This window comes from Paralichthys olivaceus, chromosome 10 (assembly GCF_024713975.1).
Source record: "Paralichthys olivaceus isolate ysfri-2021 chromosome 10, ASM2471397v2, whole genome shotgun sequence".
Classification (NCBI taxonomy): Eukaryota; Metazoa; Chordata; class Actinopteri; order Pleuronectiformes; family Paralichthyidae; genus Paralichthys; species Paralichthys olivaceus.
In genome coordinates this window covers 810,032-827,485 of record NC_091102.1, presented here as the reverse complement: position 1 = coordinate 827,485, position 17,454 = coordinate 810,032, and the positions used below count along the sequence as shown (strand labels likewise).

Sequence of the window (17,454 nt, the reverse complement as noted above, 5' to 3'; positions counted from 1 at the left end):
AAATCACTCATTAACATTTAATCAAGAACGATGAGCAGTCTGGTCACACTTCATAGTGTGTGTGTTTAAACTGTCATATATAATAACAGGAAGTAACTTCAGCTCCGTGTGTAGCGTCAATAATCATTTATATAATAAAGATAATTAATGAGATCAGGGGTCAACAACCAAAAACCATGTGACACAACGTGGACGGTCAGGTGGTTTCACACAGAACAGAAGCTGCTGGTTTGAGTCGAGCTCGGTGGGTTGATGCCGAGTGACGTGAGATTCATCACAACTCATGATGTTGGTCTGCGACTTCTCTGAGTATCCTGAAGTATTTATTAGTTAAAGGTCTGGACCTCAGTCTGCCTGTTGATATCAAGAAGACGAAGGCGACTCCTCCTCCTGTAATGAAGCCAAATTATCTCAGATACAAACGCTGCCATCTTGGGGTGATCGTGGGGCGGAGCCGAGGCATCAAGGTCCCACCCACACACGTGTTGGACCGATCCCTAGTCAGTCTCAGCTGTCAATCATCACGGTCCCTGGCTTCACTTTTAAAGGTCTTCGTGTCGTCCATCTTGATCTCTGTAGGTCTTGGTCCCATCTGATGAGTGTTGCTCTGGCTCAGATCTGAAGAGTGGGGGTTGGTCGTGGTTAAGACTGTTGAGAAAATACCAGCACACAGCAGGAATCAAACCCCCGCGCCGGGGATTTGTCGTCTCTGTCCCTTTAATTGACTCGTCTGGTAAAGGACAGCCCATGAAAGCTGGTTAGCTTCGTCCCAATCGTGGCGGAGTCATCTAATCGATGTGACCGTTTAAAGGTCGTCTGACATTTTACTCCGAGCTTCTCTGTGAACACCTCACAACGCAGACAGCCGACGTCCAGCATGAGTCAGTCCAGCGGGAGACAAACGTCCAGCAGCTTCTCCGCTAACACGCAGCTGAAGACGTTTTTAAAAACCGCTAATCGCTCTCACCGCGTCTCTCTGCTGCAGGCGTGAAGGTAACGATGTCACTGTGGTGACGTACACACTTCTTTACAAACATAATAATATAATAAGTTATATAACAATAATAGAGGTTTTTAAAAAGGCTCAGGTGAGACAGACTCATGGATCAATTTAAATCAGCACTTTCATCAGATGATCAAGTTCGATTATTTAAAGCAGCATTCAGCTCCTCTTCCTTCTGCTTCATGATGTCACAGACGCTCAGGTCTCCATGGTGATGAGCTGAAGGAGCGGCTGGAGGCTCCAGTTAATACAATTACACCTGCAACAGACCATAATAACATTAAAACACACAATGAGATGACACACTCAAGACTTTGATCTTCTTCCTGCAGGAAACACAAATGATTCCATGAAGGAAACTGCTTTTATTGTGAAATGACTCCACACATGTACACACTGACTCACACACACATGTACACACTGACTCACACACATATGTACACACTGTCTCACACAAATGTACACACTGACTTACACACACACGTACACACTGTCTCACACACACATGTACACACTCTGACTCACACACATGTACACACTGACTTACACACACATGTACACACTCTGACTCACACACACATGTACACACTGTCTCACACACACATGTACACACTCTGACTCACACACACATGTACACTCTGACTCACACACACATGTACACTCTGACTCACACACACATGTACACACTGACTTACACACACATGTACACACTGTCTCACACACACATGTACACACTGACTTACACACACATGTACACACTGTCTCACACACACATGTACACTCTGACTCACACACACATGTACACTCTGACTCACACACACATGTACACTCTGACTCACACACACATGTACACACTGACTTACACACACATGTACACACTGTCTCACACACACATGTACACTCTGACTCACACACACATGTACACTCTGTCTCACACACACGTACACACTTTGACTCACACACACATGTACACACTCTGACTCACACACACATGTACACACTGACTCACACACACATGTACACTCTGTCTCACACACATGTACACACTGTCTCACACACACATGTACACACTGTCTCACACACACACGTACACACTGTCTCACACACACATGTACACACTGTCTCACACTGTCTCACACACACATGTACACACTGTCTCACACACACATGTACACACTGTCTCACACTGTCTCACACACACATGTACACACTGTCTCACACACACATGTACACACTGTCTCACACACACATGTACACACTCTGACTCACACACATGTACACACTGTCTCACACTGTCTCACACACACATGTACACACTGTCTCACACACATGTACACACTGTCTCACACTGTCTCACACACACATGTACACACTGTCTCACACACACATGTACACACTGTCTCACACACACATGTACACTCTGACTCACACACATGTACACACTGTCTCACACTGTCTCACACACACATGTACACACTGTCTCACACTGTCTCACACACACATGTACACACTGTCTCACACACACATGTACACACTGTCTCACACACACATGTACACTCTGACTCACACACATGTACACACTGTCTCACACTGTCTCACACACACATGTACACACTGTCTCACACACACATGTACACACTCTGTCTCACACACACATGTACACACTGTCTCACAGTCAGAGGACCTAGATGAAGACATGTGAACCACAGAAGATAATCCGGTGAAAGGAATCGAACATCGTTCACGTGTTTTATTCAGATTGTCTTAATCTGGTCACATCAGAATATCGTCTCCATGGAAACAGAGTGGTGAGGTTCCCGCTCGGACAGAAGCTGGATGTTTGACGTGGATCGGAGCGGACGTCAGGTTTGTCCTTTTGTCTCGTTGTGTCACACCTGCAGCTCTGATGGGTCGTGGCCGACCACGACACGACGGCACCCCCGCAGAAAAAAAACCCTGCGGCTCCGAAATGTCAGAGCGATGAAACGAAACATGAAACCGAGTCTGGACCTGATCCCGCTCACGTCCACAGACACAACGACCTCATGTTCGCTTCGCATCAACAAACCAAACTGTCGCCGCCGCACATCAACGCAGGACAAGTTGTCATGGTGACACCTGCAGAAGAATCACGAGGAGTGAGATCTGCTGCTGCTGCAGACGTCTGGTCAGAAAATCCTCTCACGTCCAGATCTCTCTGGATTCTGCTGCTCGTTACAAACACGTCTCGAAGCCGATGAGACGAACCGGTCGATTAACAAACTACCATCATCGAGAAACGTCTCATTCACCTTCCATCAACCTGAATGTTGCACAAATGATAGCAAGTGTTCATAAAGCTGCAGAAACCAGGAGCTCATCGTGACGTCATCGTGAATCTCATCGTGAATCTCATCGTGACGTCATCGTGACGTCATCGTGAATCTCATCGTGAATCTCATCGTGAATCTCATCGTGACGTTCATTGTGAAGTTCATCGTGAAGCCGGATCCAGTTTCCACAGAGACGACGATGATTCGAGAGCCAAAGAATCCAGGAGGGAACACGAGTAAAAGGTCAACACGGAGGAGGGCGAGCGCAGAAACTGAGCTTAATGTCACCTAACAAACGCCCCAGGGGATTCTGGGAGTGTGAGTTTTGTTGAACCTGTGAGAGCAGGAAGGAGAAATACATCTGATGTCATCCGAACATTGTGATGTTTTTTTAAAGAACCACATGTGTCACTCCAGATGTTCTGAAATATTCCCTTCAGTCATAATGACATGACGTCACGGTGACCTTTGACCTCTGAAATCCAATGATTGAGACAAAATTCAAAATTCAAACTTGAGATATCACGTTCAAGAGGTCACACATGTTCTGTGAGGTCAAAGGTCAGAGGAACTCTCTTGAGACAGATGGAATGAAAATATATTCTTCTACTCACATGAATTCACTGCGACCTTTGACCTTTGACGTGTTTTCAGTTCATCCTTAAGTCAAACTGAAGGTTTCCTCGAGGAGCTCCTGAGATGTCTGGAGACCCACGTGTCTCCTGGTGGTCCGGTCGTCTGGAGCTCAGGTTCAGTTCGGGTTCAGACACGATAAAAAAAGAACAGACCTCCTGCTGGGTTCAGGTCGAGCTCCGTTCATTTTCTCTCAGGCTCCGTCAGAGAACTGCAGACAACCTGAAAACACTCGATCAGAGGTGCAAAAGAGAAGAAATGGAATCAATGTGATGGTGATTAATCTGTTATTTAGTGGAGTTAAACAAGAATCTCCTCCAGAAGACCTGGGCAGTGAAGGCAGCACGACCTCATCTGATGAATTTCCATCAGGACATATTGAAGATGGTTCAGATATAAAGACGAGCCACTGATCAGTTCCTCTTCTACTCACATCAGAGAGAGAAAAGAAAGAAATCATGAATGAAGGAAACTTCAGTCGTCAGATAAAAGATCTGGTGTTTGTCTGGAAACAAAGACTGAGCCGCTCGGACACGTTTCATTTCAAACAACATCGTCCCCACAGGAAATCAAACCTCGGACCCAACAAACACCTGAGCCGTCAGTCCGCCCAGAGGAGCGTCTCCAGATCAGACACGGGTTATTATTCTTCAAGTGTGGATTCAGAGGGACGGACACGACTCCATTACACCTGCAATGTGTCTCATTCTGCACAGACGGACGAGAGAGGAGGAGAGAGGACGAGAGAGGACGAGAGAGGACGAGAGAGGAGGAGAGAGGACGAGAGAGGACGAGAGAGGAGGAGAGAGGACGAGAGAGGAGGAGAGAGGACGAGAGAGGACGAGAGAGGAGGAGAGAGGAGGAGAGAGGACGAGAGAGGAGGAGAGAGGACGAGAGAGGAGGAGAGAGGACGAGAGAGGACGAGAGTCTCAGAGGGAGAAGAAGCCGAGCGAAGAGATTCAGATTCAACAATAAGAAAAAAAATGCTTCAAACTTTTTATCAACGAGCAGCAAGAAATGATTAGAACTTGATATTATTTTACATCTCAGTTTTCAAAAGTCTCAAACTGTGAGTTTGAAATAAGCTGGAAACTTTATTATTGTTTTATCATCGACTGTTTCTGCTCCGAAGATCCAGAGAGAGTCCAGAGAGAGTCCAGAGTCCAGAGTCCAGAGAGAGTCCAGAGAGTCCAGAGAGGAGGCGGGACATGGCGTCTAAACTGTGTAAAGATCAGTGTTGTTGTTTACAGCTCGTCCACACGGCGTCGGCCCTCATCGCCAAAACATCTGGAACCTCCTCGTCTGTCCAAGTGGACGTCTTCGTCTTCTACGTGAAACTGATGAAACGTTGGTTTCATGATCAGATCTGAAAACACTTCACGCTGCTGAGTCAGCTGTTCTCACGTTTCCTCCTCTGTGACAGATCTTAGCGTCACCATCGCTCCTCCGTCGTCTCCACAGACTCTCAGTCTTTCCTGTCGACTCCAGGAGCCGAGCTGCTTCAGGGTGTAATAACTTGTGAATGAAGAGACGCTGAGCTAATTTTAAATCTCCCCCAGAATTTAAAATGGTCCCAAATGAGCTTCTGCGTCCTGCTGAGCAGCTCAGAGGACACACACACACACACACACACACACACACACACACACACACACACACACACACACATGTTAGAATATTAATGTGGATTAATGAAACACTGAGCAGATCATTAAACTCAACCAGTGGAGACCAGGACGTTCTCATGCATCGTCGTGACGACAGCTCGATTATCTGGACTGATGTTTGTGCCCTCGTCATCATCGACCCTCTCATTCCACAAACATCTGGATGGAAGAATGTCCCCCAACCGTCCATCTTATCAGCGACTCTTGAAATCTCAAACTACGACAACGACCGTTGTGTGATTCACTGCGTTTACATTTTAAAAAGGCTGATCCTGAAATAAACACATTTTAAAGTTTCAGGAAAAAGAAACTTTCGTCTTCAGGTCAACAGATGATGAGAGAAGTGACATTTACATTTTATGTCAGAAGATTCTGTCTTTAAAATCCTGAACTCAACGACCGGAGGTGAAGACCTCTGCTGATTGGCTCCTGATGATGTGCAGGTGAGTGTGGGCGGAGCCGTCACAAACAGACTCAGATCCAGTTTTCATACATTTGATATATAAACACATATATATGTATACATGTGTTTATATATGTGTTTATATATGTGTCTATATTTCATCATGATTTTCTTTCCTTCATCAGTTTTCTCCTCTGAGTTTTTAGTTTTGGACGTCTCAGTCAGGTCTCAGTGAGGAGACGAGAAACAGATTAGGTCTGCGTCAGTGGACGAGATGTTGAGGCTCAACACAAACATCACACTGAACACATCTTTATACTTCTCTACATTTTAAAATGTCCTCGTACTTTGACACAGATCTCGAAATCTCAGGGATTTAATTCAAACTTAGTCATGAGTCAGATTTCATATTGAATGTGTGACATCATCGACCAACTGTTTACTTCCATGTGTGTGCGGTCACCCCTCCCCCCCTCTGAGAAATGTCTTATTTTCATCACAGCACATCAGATAAAGTGTTCCTGAATGGACCCAGCTGCCCCCCCCTCGGCTCGGTGAGGCTGAACTTATCTCACCTTTAAATAAAAGAACTGGCAGCAGCACAAACTGAAGCTTATCAGTCCGAGGCAGCAGCTGCAGGAGCTCACTGTCTGCAGGGGGCGCTGCTGAGGGGAGGAGGCTCCATGATGGACAAACATTAACGGTGACTGAACCTTCTTCTGCGGCAGCGACTCCAGCTGAGGCCTTTTTACTTCTTGTTCACTTCATTCATCTCACTCGCTTTTTCATCTCCACAGCGACGCAACGAAACCTGACGTCTACAATCTTTTCTCTCTTCTGGCCGGACGATCAAAGACGTTCATCGTGTCGCAGGAGAGAAGGACTTCAAAGCTGTGTGTGTGTGTGTGTGTGTGTGTGTGTGTGGTTAACACTTAAAAGACTTGAACACAACAGGAAGTCGTCTGAAGACTAAACCTCAGCTCATTGGTCAGAGGCCAGCAGCTATAATACATTCACCTGAGGCTCCGCCCACACAGACACACCTGAAAACACGTCACATGACCACTGACACTTTGACCTGAACGAGTCGTGACGTCAGAAACAGAAACTAGACTCAGGTGTTCTCTGCATTTATTTTTTTCGTCCTTTGTCGTCATCTTTCAGGATCATAAATATTTTACAGTGAGAACATCAGGTTGGTTATTTACAAGATTTAATAAATCACATACAACTCACAATGTCGGCTTGTGTTTGGAGCGCTGGAGGGGGGGGGGGGGGGGCATTTTACTGTTGAGGACGCCGCCCGGACTCTGACGTTACACAAAGGAGAATAAACCGCTGAGATGAAATGTGGAGCAGACTGTGGCACGATGGCAAAGTGAGAATGAGGCAGAAGAAAATAAATATTCAGACACGACTTAAGATCCAGACTCGTTTAAACCTGGAGCTGCGACAGTAACGACTTCCTCATCTGAGTCCTGAGAATCAGCTGGAACCTCACACGTCCTGTTAGCTAACGTGATAACACACGCTTCCCTTCGCGGGACGTGTCGCTGTCCCCACGTCAGGACGGAAGTGGCGCTCTCGTGCACGGCCACATGCTGCAGTGGATCTTCGGAGAAGTGCAGTTAAATCACAGCCAGCAAGTTAACGACTCCACAGCACGGACACAGCCGAGGAGAGGAGGAGCCGAGTCTGCAGGAATCAAACGTACGTGGTGCGTTCAGAGGGTGACCAGCATTTGTTCAGGCCTGAACCTCCGACACGGTGACACGCTCCTCGAACAGCAAGAGCAGGGTTTGATGCCGTCAGAGTCGACTCTGAATCCAGTGGGTTTTTTAGCGGCAGAAACTCTAAACTGCAAACTACGCATCACACTGACTAATATCAAAATACAGTCACCAGGGGGCGCAACACACACAACAACCACAAGGAGGCAAATAAACAACTGCAACAATCGGTCGATCGAGATCAAATTATTCTGCGACTGTTGGAGATTCTCATATTTGAAAGTTTGCTGAATGAATCGGTGCTAAAACCTCTGGGTTGCCCCCTGGTGGCTGGCTGCAGTATAGGTCATACATCCACCTCCTCCATGTTGACAGCTGACACTGACTCAAAATGGTGGCACGTCATGAAAGTGTTGTGATAAAGCGAGGAGTAAAACGAGTGCTTTCTTTATTCTCTCACATTCTCAAACACGACACAGAGAAGTCACTCGAGCACACGAGGAAACTAACGGATTTAACGTCCAACCTTTATTTTCATATGTAACAGCAGCAACACTGAGTCTGAAATCAAACATCGAACAGCTGATCGAACAGGTCGACGAGTGGGGGGTGCGTGAAGCAGAGATGGGGAGGGGGGGTTTGTGCGTATCGACTCGAGTGCAACATAAGTTAAACGAGATGTGGGGAAGAAACCGTAAAACGTGTCTGAGCGGAGTGATGCCATCGTGCCACAAAGTCAGGAAGAGAAAAATAAACGTTCCCTGGGGTCGTCGGGGGGGCGGAGTGGGGGGGGTGTCCCTGGGCAGGATACAGAGGGAAGTGTTGGGGAGGGGGAGGGGAGGTCCAGGTTTTCTTAGATGGGCAGCTGGAAGGTGATGTCCACCTGAGCTTCTTTAGCCAGCGACACGATTTCAGAAAGCTTTACAACCTGAGGAGGAGAAGAAGAAGAAGAAGGAGAAGAAGAGGAAGGAGAACAAGAAGAAGAAGAAGAAGAAGAGGAAGAAGAAGAAGGAGAAGAAGGAGAAGAAGAGGAAGAAGAAGAGGAAGAAGAAGAGGAAGAAGAAGAAGGAGAAGAAGAGGAAGAAGAAGAAGAAGAAGAGGAAGAAGAAGAGGAAGAAGAAGAAGGAGAAGAGGAAGAAACGCTCCGTTAGTCAGAAAACATTCAGTTTAACAGACTTCTGTTTTTATTCAATGAATATTGTTGTTTTGATGCTTTTATTGTGAAGGACTTCTGTTCTATATAAATTCATCTTTACTCTTTGACTGTTAATCGACAGTGTTGATAAAGTTCGTACAGACGACATCGACCTTTTCAGAAACTGTTTTCATTCTTGTTTCAGCTCCGGCAGCTCGCTCGACATTAAACTGAAGATTTTAACTTAGCATCCAGACAGGAAATGAGGGGAACAGCCCGTCTCTGTTCACAGGAAACAGAGTCAACCAGCAGGTCGACACATCGCTGACGAACACATCACGTCTTGTGTCTTGTTTCTTGTGTGTGTGTGTGTGTCTGTGTGTGTGTGTTTGTGTGTGTACCATTTTGGCAGCTTCGTCCAGGTCGTCACAGGCGAGGATTTTCAGTGGACTGGCAGCGATCAGAGCTTTAGCATCGTCCACTCTCGTTCCTAAAAAACACAGATTTTAGATTTTACACGAAAAAGTAATTTATCAGAGAAAGAAACAGTTTGAAACGGAGACGCTCTGAACATGAGCTGATCCTTTGTTGTTTTTTAGAGGATTGCGAGGCTCCGCCTCATTTCGTGCCGCCCCCTCCTCCCGATGAAAAGATTCAGTGGAAGCTTTTCTCACGTGTGAACTGTAGAAATGTTTCTAACACTGTCGTACCTTGTAACCGGACGACGATGGGGATCTTCAGGTCCAGGTCTCTCACAGCCATGATGATGCCCTGAGCGATGACATCACACCTCATGATGCCTCCGAAGATGTTGACCAGGATGGCCTGAACCTGACGCCGGCCACAACGCACACAATGAAAAACTGACATTTTCATATAGTGTTCTCCTGATGAATCAGCACCAGCGTTAACTACCACGAGGCTATGCTAGCATAACGCTAACATCAGAGCGTCAGAAGGCGACAGACGCGTTCTTACCTTCCTGTCAGACGTGATGAGCTTGAACGCCTCGGTCACCTGATGAGCTGTGGCTCCTCCTCCCACATCCAGGAAGTTGGCTGGCGTGCCGCCATGGAGCTTGATTATGTCCATGGTGGCCATGGCCAGACCTGCTCCGTTTACTAAAAGAAAGAAAGGTCAAAGGTTTCAATCGAACTGTGAATAAAGATGGACGACACGTCTCCGCCAGCTGCGATATTCAAGTGTCTTATACACATGCTCGACCAATCAGGAGCCGGTCTCAGCTGTCAATCATGAGGTCTCAGGTTTTTTGTGTCTTTAAATAACTAATTAAAACCAAATTGAATTCCTGTGTACGTCCCATCTGCTAACATGGAGGAGACAGAGTATTTGACCTATACTGCAGCCAGACACCAGGGGGCGATCACTGACCCAGGCAGCCGATGGTTCCGTCCAGGCCGATGTAGTTGAGGTCGGCCTTGGCGGCCTGCCGGTCGCGGGGGTCCTCCTGGGTCCAGTCCTGCAGGTCGAACACCTTCTTCTGGCGGTACGCAGCGTTGGAGTCAAAGTTGATCTTGGCGTCCATGCACATCACTGATGACAGAGACACACGAGAGTTTAGTCAACAGAAGAAGATTAACTTCCAAACACCATCTGTGCCCACAGACGGCTCCGTCGCTGTCGGGTTTGAATTTGACGATGTCATCATCTGTGTGTTCAGACGTCTCACCTCAGGATTACAACGACAACATGAAGTGTGTGTGTGTGTGTGTGTGTGAGTGTGTCTGTGTGTGTGAGAGAGTGTGTGTGTGAGTGAGTGAGTGAGTGAGTGAGTGTGTGTGTGTGTGTGTGTGTGTGTGTGTGTGTGTGTGTGTGTGTGTGTGTGTGTGTGTGTGTGTGTGTGTGTGTGTGTGTGTACCGATGCCAGAAGAGTCCTCCACCATGGGGTTGATCTCCAACATGGAGGCGTCGTACTTGATGAACAGGTTGTACAGTTTCATCATGTTCTCCGCCGCCTTGTTCACCAGCGCCGGTGGGAAGCCCATCTTCTGAGCCACCTGCAGCACCGCACAAAACATGACATCACACACCGCCGCAGGTGATCGGGACGCTGCGGCAGAAGGAATCACCGGTAACTCTCTTCACAAATCGATCGAGCGACTACGATCAATATCTCGAGAACGGGTCGAGCGGCTGCGTGCACGTGAAAGTTGTGGCTGTGATGATGAAGCTACAGAGAAACGGCCGCGTCACAAGTGTTGTCAGGGTTGTAACTCGAGTCCGAAGAGAAAAGCAGCTTCTTCTGTTTCACTGGAAACAGAAAACGTCACTGAGTTGTACAAAAACATTGAATGAGCAGCTTCTGTCTGTCAAACACAACCAGCTCCGCTCTCACTATGACAACCAGCATGTTCAATATCCAGAGATGAAGAGAAGACAAAACAAACAGGAGAACACACACAACCACCTGAAATGAGACCACGTCTGTTCACTTCCTCTGAGTCACCGCGTCTGTTTCATCCGTCACGAGTTTCGTTGTGATTAAAATCATGATCATGTTCATAATTAACTGTTTCACCTTCAGAAAGTGCTTTGATGGATAAATACAGTTTTTTACCAGATGTAACAAAGTACATTTACTTGGTTACTGTACTTAAATACATGTTCATGGATCTGTTCTTAACGAGATGTATTTTCAGTTACTTTTCACTTTTACTCCACAACATTTTTGTAAAATATGAATCGATGCAGGAAGCGACAGGTGGGAGACGTCTGACTTCCTCCGTCCTGAAACTGTTCCTGTGTCTTGTTTAGAAAATACTTTTCCTCCCCAGTGAGTTATTGATTGTACCTTTACAGCCTGCTCCATCTTGATGCCTTCCACGATGTCGATGGGCTCCTTCACAATGGCGTCTGGATTCTCTGCTGCGACATCTTCGATGTTCACGCCTCCCTGCGAGCTGCCAATCAGGACGGGGCCCTGTGGGACGAAACAGAGTGAGACGAGGACTTTAAAACTCAGAGCGACTGAAGCATGTTGGGTAGAAAATCTGTGGACGTTCACATGTTGCCAAAAGACGTCTGGTCAGTGGCACAGTGAAGAAGCTGAAGTACTAATATATCACAATGTAGTTTTTATTGGTTACACCCCCACAGCTCTGGGACGGATCTCTCACATGTACGATCTTCAGGATAAGTAAAATGTTTAACACTGATTTTGAAGCAATGAAATCTGAGACTGTGCTGCCACCTGCTGGTACGACTCAGAATCACAGATTCAACATGTAGAGTTTCTAGTTTCACTTGATTTTGTATCAAAACACCAAGAGAATGAAAATCTTCTTATTTAGGAACGAAGAGTCAAAATCTTAAGCATTGATTATCTGCATCATCAGATCTGTTGAATTCTTCAATGATTTAGATCAAGATCAATCAACCAATCACTGACAACGCGTGTGTGTGTGTGTGTGTGTGTGTGTGTGTGTTCTCTCACCTGGAACGACCTCTCCATGGTGATGGCGAAGTAGTACTCTCTGCGTGGGTACCTGCGCTCACAGATGAACACCTGGTTGCAGATTCGACCCGCCTCCCCGGTCTGCTTGGTGTAAAGCTTTCGACCAATCATCTGGGAGGAAATGTCGCGGGCCTCCTCGGGACTGAAGAGGAGGAAGAAGGGGGAGGGGGGGCATTAGGGCTCTCAATGTAAAACACTGAATTATAATTTTATCCTCTGAAAACATTGACCCCATCTGCTAACATGGAGGAGGCGGGGCTCATGACCTATACTGCAGCCAGCCACCAGGGGGCGATCGAGATGATTTGGCTTCTTTTTTAGAAGATGTCTTGTTTCTCATCTTTATTTACAGTCTATGGTTCTTTTCCTGCCTCAGGTAGAAGGGGAATCTTTTTCTCTTTAACATGTCTGTCCATGTCTACATGTGTGTTAGCATGTTCTCTGTCATGTGTCAGGTGTGAATTGTTTTACACGTGGATCATTCCCTTTCATCACACTTCTGCACGACGCCCTCAGATATTATTAAATCTGACGCGCGCAGAGTGAAGCTGTGACTTGCATCAGATAATTCACGGATGTTTGTCTGCATTCGATTTGTGTCTAACACGCTGAGTCACTTACGAGTAGACGATCCTCACTCCTCCCTTCAATCCGCCCTCGAACGTCCCCTTCCCTCTGCCCCCGGCCAGAACCTGAGCTTTCACCACCAGGTCCTTCGAGCCTGAAAACACACAAACACATAAAACACTTTGTTAACTGAGACATAAGAAGCTCAGAGCTCTGGAGCAGATTGTTCCAGTCTTTATTTCACTGTGTCACAACCATCACAGTTTCGGATCCTCTGCTGCTGCAGCTCATTTTCTTTCGGTGCTACGAGTCGTCAGCTTTAATTAGACTCGCCTCATTAACATTAATGTGGATTCATTCTGCAGCAGCTGATCCCAGATCTGAACTAACCTTTGAATCTCACATGAGGAAAACTGAACTGAATGAGACTCAATGAGGGATTTGACTCAGGATCCATATTCAATAAAACACTGTCAGACATCAACGACCAGAGGGGACACTAGTTACTGTCCATCAGTGAGAGAAGAGATGAAGATACAGTGACGGAGGCTGAATACGGAGCAGGACCATCGAGCTGAGACAGACAGGGGGCGCTGTCTTTGGAGTGGAGCGTCACCTGTCACACTACAACTTCTTCATGTTGCAGAAATATCTACGTCAACTGATACCACTGAAGTGAGAGGACGCTATATTTAGACTGTGTGAATGTGTGTGTGTCAGCAGGACTGGGTCAGTGTCAGGATGGTTCCATTATAGTTCTTTCTCCTTTTGATTAAATGTTAAATAACAACAGAAGAAGACGTGTGTTTGTTAATTAGTTGTCTGTTGATGTGCTTGTTTGAGTGTGTGTGTGTGTGTGTGTGTGTGTGTGTGTGTGTGTGTGTGTGTGTGTGTGATGTTTAGTGAAGATAGTGGAGCTCCATCAAAGAAAAAGACATTTCGTTTGTATTTCAGTTACAGTTACTTACAAATGAAATGACTTTCAGTTTGAATCAGTGATCAAACTGCAGCTTTTCACACAGAACTCAATCTATGTCTGGAGTGGGGCTGCACACGCTCTCACACACAACAGACTGAAGAGTGAAAGTTCTCATGAAAGTAAGAACTGCTCAGACAAACACGCAGCAATAAAACAACACAACACAGCTTGACATTCACAAACTGAGCAAAACACCAAGTTCGGATTTCTCATGTTTTTATGAGACGTGTAAAAACTATTTTTGGTTTGTTATGAAACTGTGGCTGGACAAATTACAAGATGGCGGCTGCCACAGTGGAGATAATGAATGCAAACACTGAGTGAGTGTAAAACGTCTTAAATACTGTTTGTTACTTCACAACGAGACGTGGTTTATAAATCTGAGTTGTCTGTGAACCTGAAGCTCAGTGTTCATTCTTCCGTTGCATCTCTAATGTTGGTTAACAGAACAGTGACAAACTACAAGAACTCTTATTGATTCATTTGCTTTTTATTTTCCTTCCGATCATTAACCCCGACAGCTTGTTTAACTCTCATCTGCTCGGAGCAGCTTACCGATCTGCTTGGCGATGGCGTACGCCTCCTCCGAGGAGCTGGCCACCATGCCGGCGGGCACGGAGATGCCGGCCTCCTTCAGCAGCCCGATGCTCATGTACTCGTGTAGGGAGAGGTTCCTCTGCTGCTGCTGCAGGTGGGGGGGGTGCTGCTGAGACACATGGCCTCCGAACAGACCCGAAGATCCACAGAGGACCTGGAGGAACCAGAGGAGGAGAGAGAGGTTAGTTACAGGGAGGAGACGTTCTTTACAACTCTCACCAACGCAGAACCAGATTCTTCATCTGGAGCAGCTGAAGATAAACTGACACGTGACACTGAGGTTTTATTCACCTCTTCATTCACTTTATGTATTTTATTACTCACATGATGACTTTGAAACCAGCGCCCGAACAACATGGATTTTTGGGGCTGATATCAGGGACTGAACGTCTTCTGATACTGATAATAAAAATGATTCTGAGGGTGTTTTTACAATTTTACAGTTTAACCATCAACCTTTTTATTAATAATGTTTTAATGTCAAATCTTAAAAAGACAATAAAGATCTAATCTATCTGCAGGTCGATCTCTTGTCTCTATTTCTTTCTATTATTTAGGATTAATAAAGGGTCCATGGCCAGCCCACGCCTTGATGGGGCCCTGAGCAGAATCTTAGGGGCCCCACTGTCAACAGTCCTATCTATGTTTCGTTACGTTTGGTGAAAAACATGACAACACAGAGGAAGATGTTCAAATCTCATCCTAAAACACAAACATAGATCAAATAACTTTGAGTTTTTAGCTTTGATGAGGAATCAAGTCAGATCTTTGTATTTCTTATCATTTCTACAAACACACTGCAGAGCTCAGAGGAGCAGGTCTCCTGTCAGAGCTGGAGTCACACAGCTGCTGTGACTCATCAGTCAGAATCATATTATCATTATTATTCTGTAAACACAAAGTATTAAGTGCTACACAACAGAAAACAGGTGGAAGAACATGAGTAATAATAATTACTAGTAGTAGTGTTGCTGAGACATGATGCAAAGTGAGACAAGGTAGTTAGACAAAGAACCTTTCATACCCAGACAGATTCAAGCTGCTGGAACTTCAGATGATGCTTATGTGATGTATATTCTAACTTGTGTATATATTCTAACTTGTATATTTGATGTATATATTATGTATAACTTGTATATTTGATATAACTTGTATATAAGATGTATATAAGATGTATATATGTATAACTTGTATATTTGATGTATGTATATGAAAAACTTGTAGATAAGATGTATATATATATATATATACATACATATATATATATATATATGTATATCTCATTAGAAGTGCACACTGCCAGAGGTGTATGTGCTTCCTGATCTGACTCGTCTCTAGGTCTTCATGTCTGCGGTCACAGCCCCGGTGTCCCCCCTGAATCACGGCCTGTCTCTGCGGGGACAGTCGGTGTCCCGGGGCAGGGCGGCTTCTGTCCGGAGGACGGGGACACGGCGGGGCAGATGTCGCAGGGAGCCCCGGGTGGAGGTCAGCGGCTGCTGCTGTGAGTCAGCCCGGGCTCCGCGGCGCTGACAGCCGCCCGCGCTACAGTTAGCTTCCCCTGCTACTTAGCATGTTAGCGAAAACAATCTGGAACCCGATGAAAGTCAAATCCGACCCCGACACTTTCTGAGCCTCTGTGGCCGAAAAACAAGCCGCAGCGCGGACACGCACCCCGGCTCCCACCGCCGGACCTGCTCTCCCCAGGCCGGACACACACTCACCCTGGACGCGGAGCTGACGGAGCCCCGGGCCCCTGAGTTCCTCAGGCCGGCCGTCAGGCGGCTGCAGATCAGGGACGTCGCCATGTTTCCTCTCTGCGGAGAAATGCTGCGCATGCGCCGTGAACCCAGCGGTCTCACTGCGCTGCGTTCACGAGGGGCCGGAAAGTCGTTCCAAAATAAAAGCTCAAAGTAAACGCACGACTAGGAAACACGCACACGAGTATTTCTACGTTGTTGTATTGATACTTTGACTCTAGTAAAAGTGTTCCTCCTCCTTTGCTGGTATTTTAAAATAAAACTCTGTTCCAGATGTTTGTTGAGAGGCAACAACATTTATTGGTACATGAATGTCTAGGTTTGTGCTGTGCCTGGTGAGTGTCTTCATAACATCATGGTTTAAAACAGGAATATAAATTGATTATATCTTTAACCAAAACACATGTATGTACATATACATACATACAACATACATGCATCACCAGTGTCCCTGATTACACACTGGGAGTTTACAGAGAGACCCTGAACGCAGCACGGTCAGTGTCAATGTAAATAGCCTCTGACCTTTAACCTGCAGCAACAGGAAGTACTCAGATTACTAATCTGTGTCATCAGAGTTCACACTCCACCAATAGTCTACTTATGACCACATATTTAAATTCACTAGATCCACATTTGTATTTGACTCTGCACCAACACCCCCCACTCATAAATATCATACATACCATTCTCCAAATATTTCAGATTGTTATTCATCAAGATCAATTAATTATTTCTCTGACAAATCAATGAAAATGTAAAAAGGACCAAGGTCCCACTCTCCATGTTGAAGAGGGATTACAGATCCCTGGCTCTTCTCTCTGATCTGGACAAACTGAACATTTCATGGGTTCTTCCCTGGCTCATGTCGGACCCCTTCACATTATTTCATTAGGATCAGTTGAATAGTTTTTTGTCCCATGATCCTGCAAACATTCAGAAAGTGAAAACATAACCTCTGTCATTGTTGAACTCTTTGAGTCCTGGTTGGTGGGTGTCTGGTGAAGTAATGAAGCTGTCACTCTCTTCTTTCAATGTTTGGATCCTGTGTCTTTAGTTTCTGCAGCTTCATGAATTTCTAACTAAATCAACAGCAGGTAAAATGACTCATTCATATGATTCGGTGCAGCTCGTCAGGTGGGAGTTACCTGAGCCGCCCTCAGCAGGAAACTCACACAGCACCAGATTTCCACCAC

The 17,454-nt window shown here is 46.0% G+C and overlaps 1 protein-coding gene across 1 annotated transcript; it reads right to left on the bottom strand.

Moving 5' to 3' along the window:
* Positions 1 to 7,132: 7,132 nt before the first annotated feature.
* sucla2 (succinate-CoA ligase ADP-forming subunit beta) lies at positions 7,133 to 16,379 on the bottom strand. The gene is made up of 11 exons (XM_069532715.1): positions 16,223 to 16,379; positions 14,460 to 14,655; positions 12,980 to 13,079; positions 12,338 to 12,500; positions 11,696 to 11,824; positions 10,763 to 10,901; positions 10,276 to 10,437; positions 9,862 to 10,004; positions 9,594 to 9,714; positions 9,285 to 9,373; positions 7,133 to 8,676 (listed from the first exon to the last, which is right to left on the bottom strand). Exons 1-11 carry the CDS (start codon positions 16,334 to 16,336, stop codon positions 8,602 to 8,604), a joined length of 1,431 nt encoding a protein of 476 aa, XP_069388816.1. The 5' UTR covers positions 16,337 to 16,379; the 3' UTR covers positions 7,133 to 8,601.
* Between the last annotated feature and the right edge of the window lie 1,075 nt (positions 16,380 to 17,454).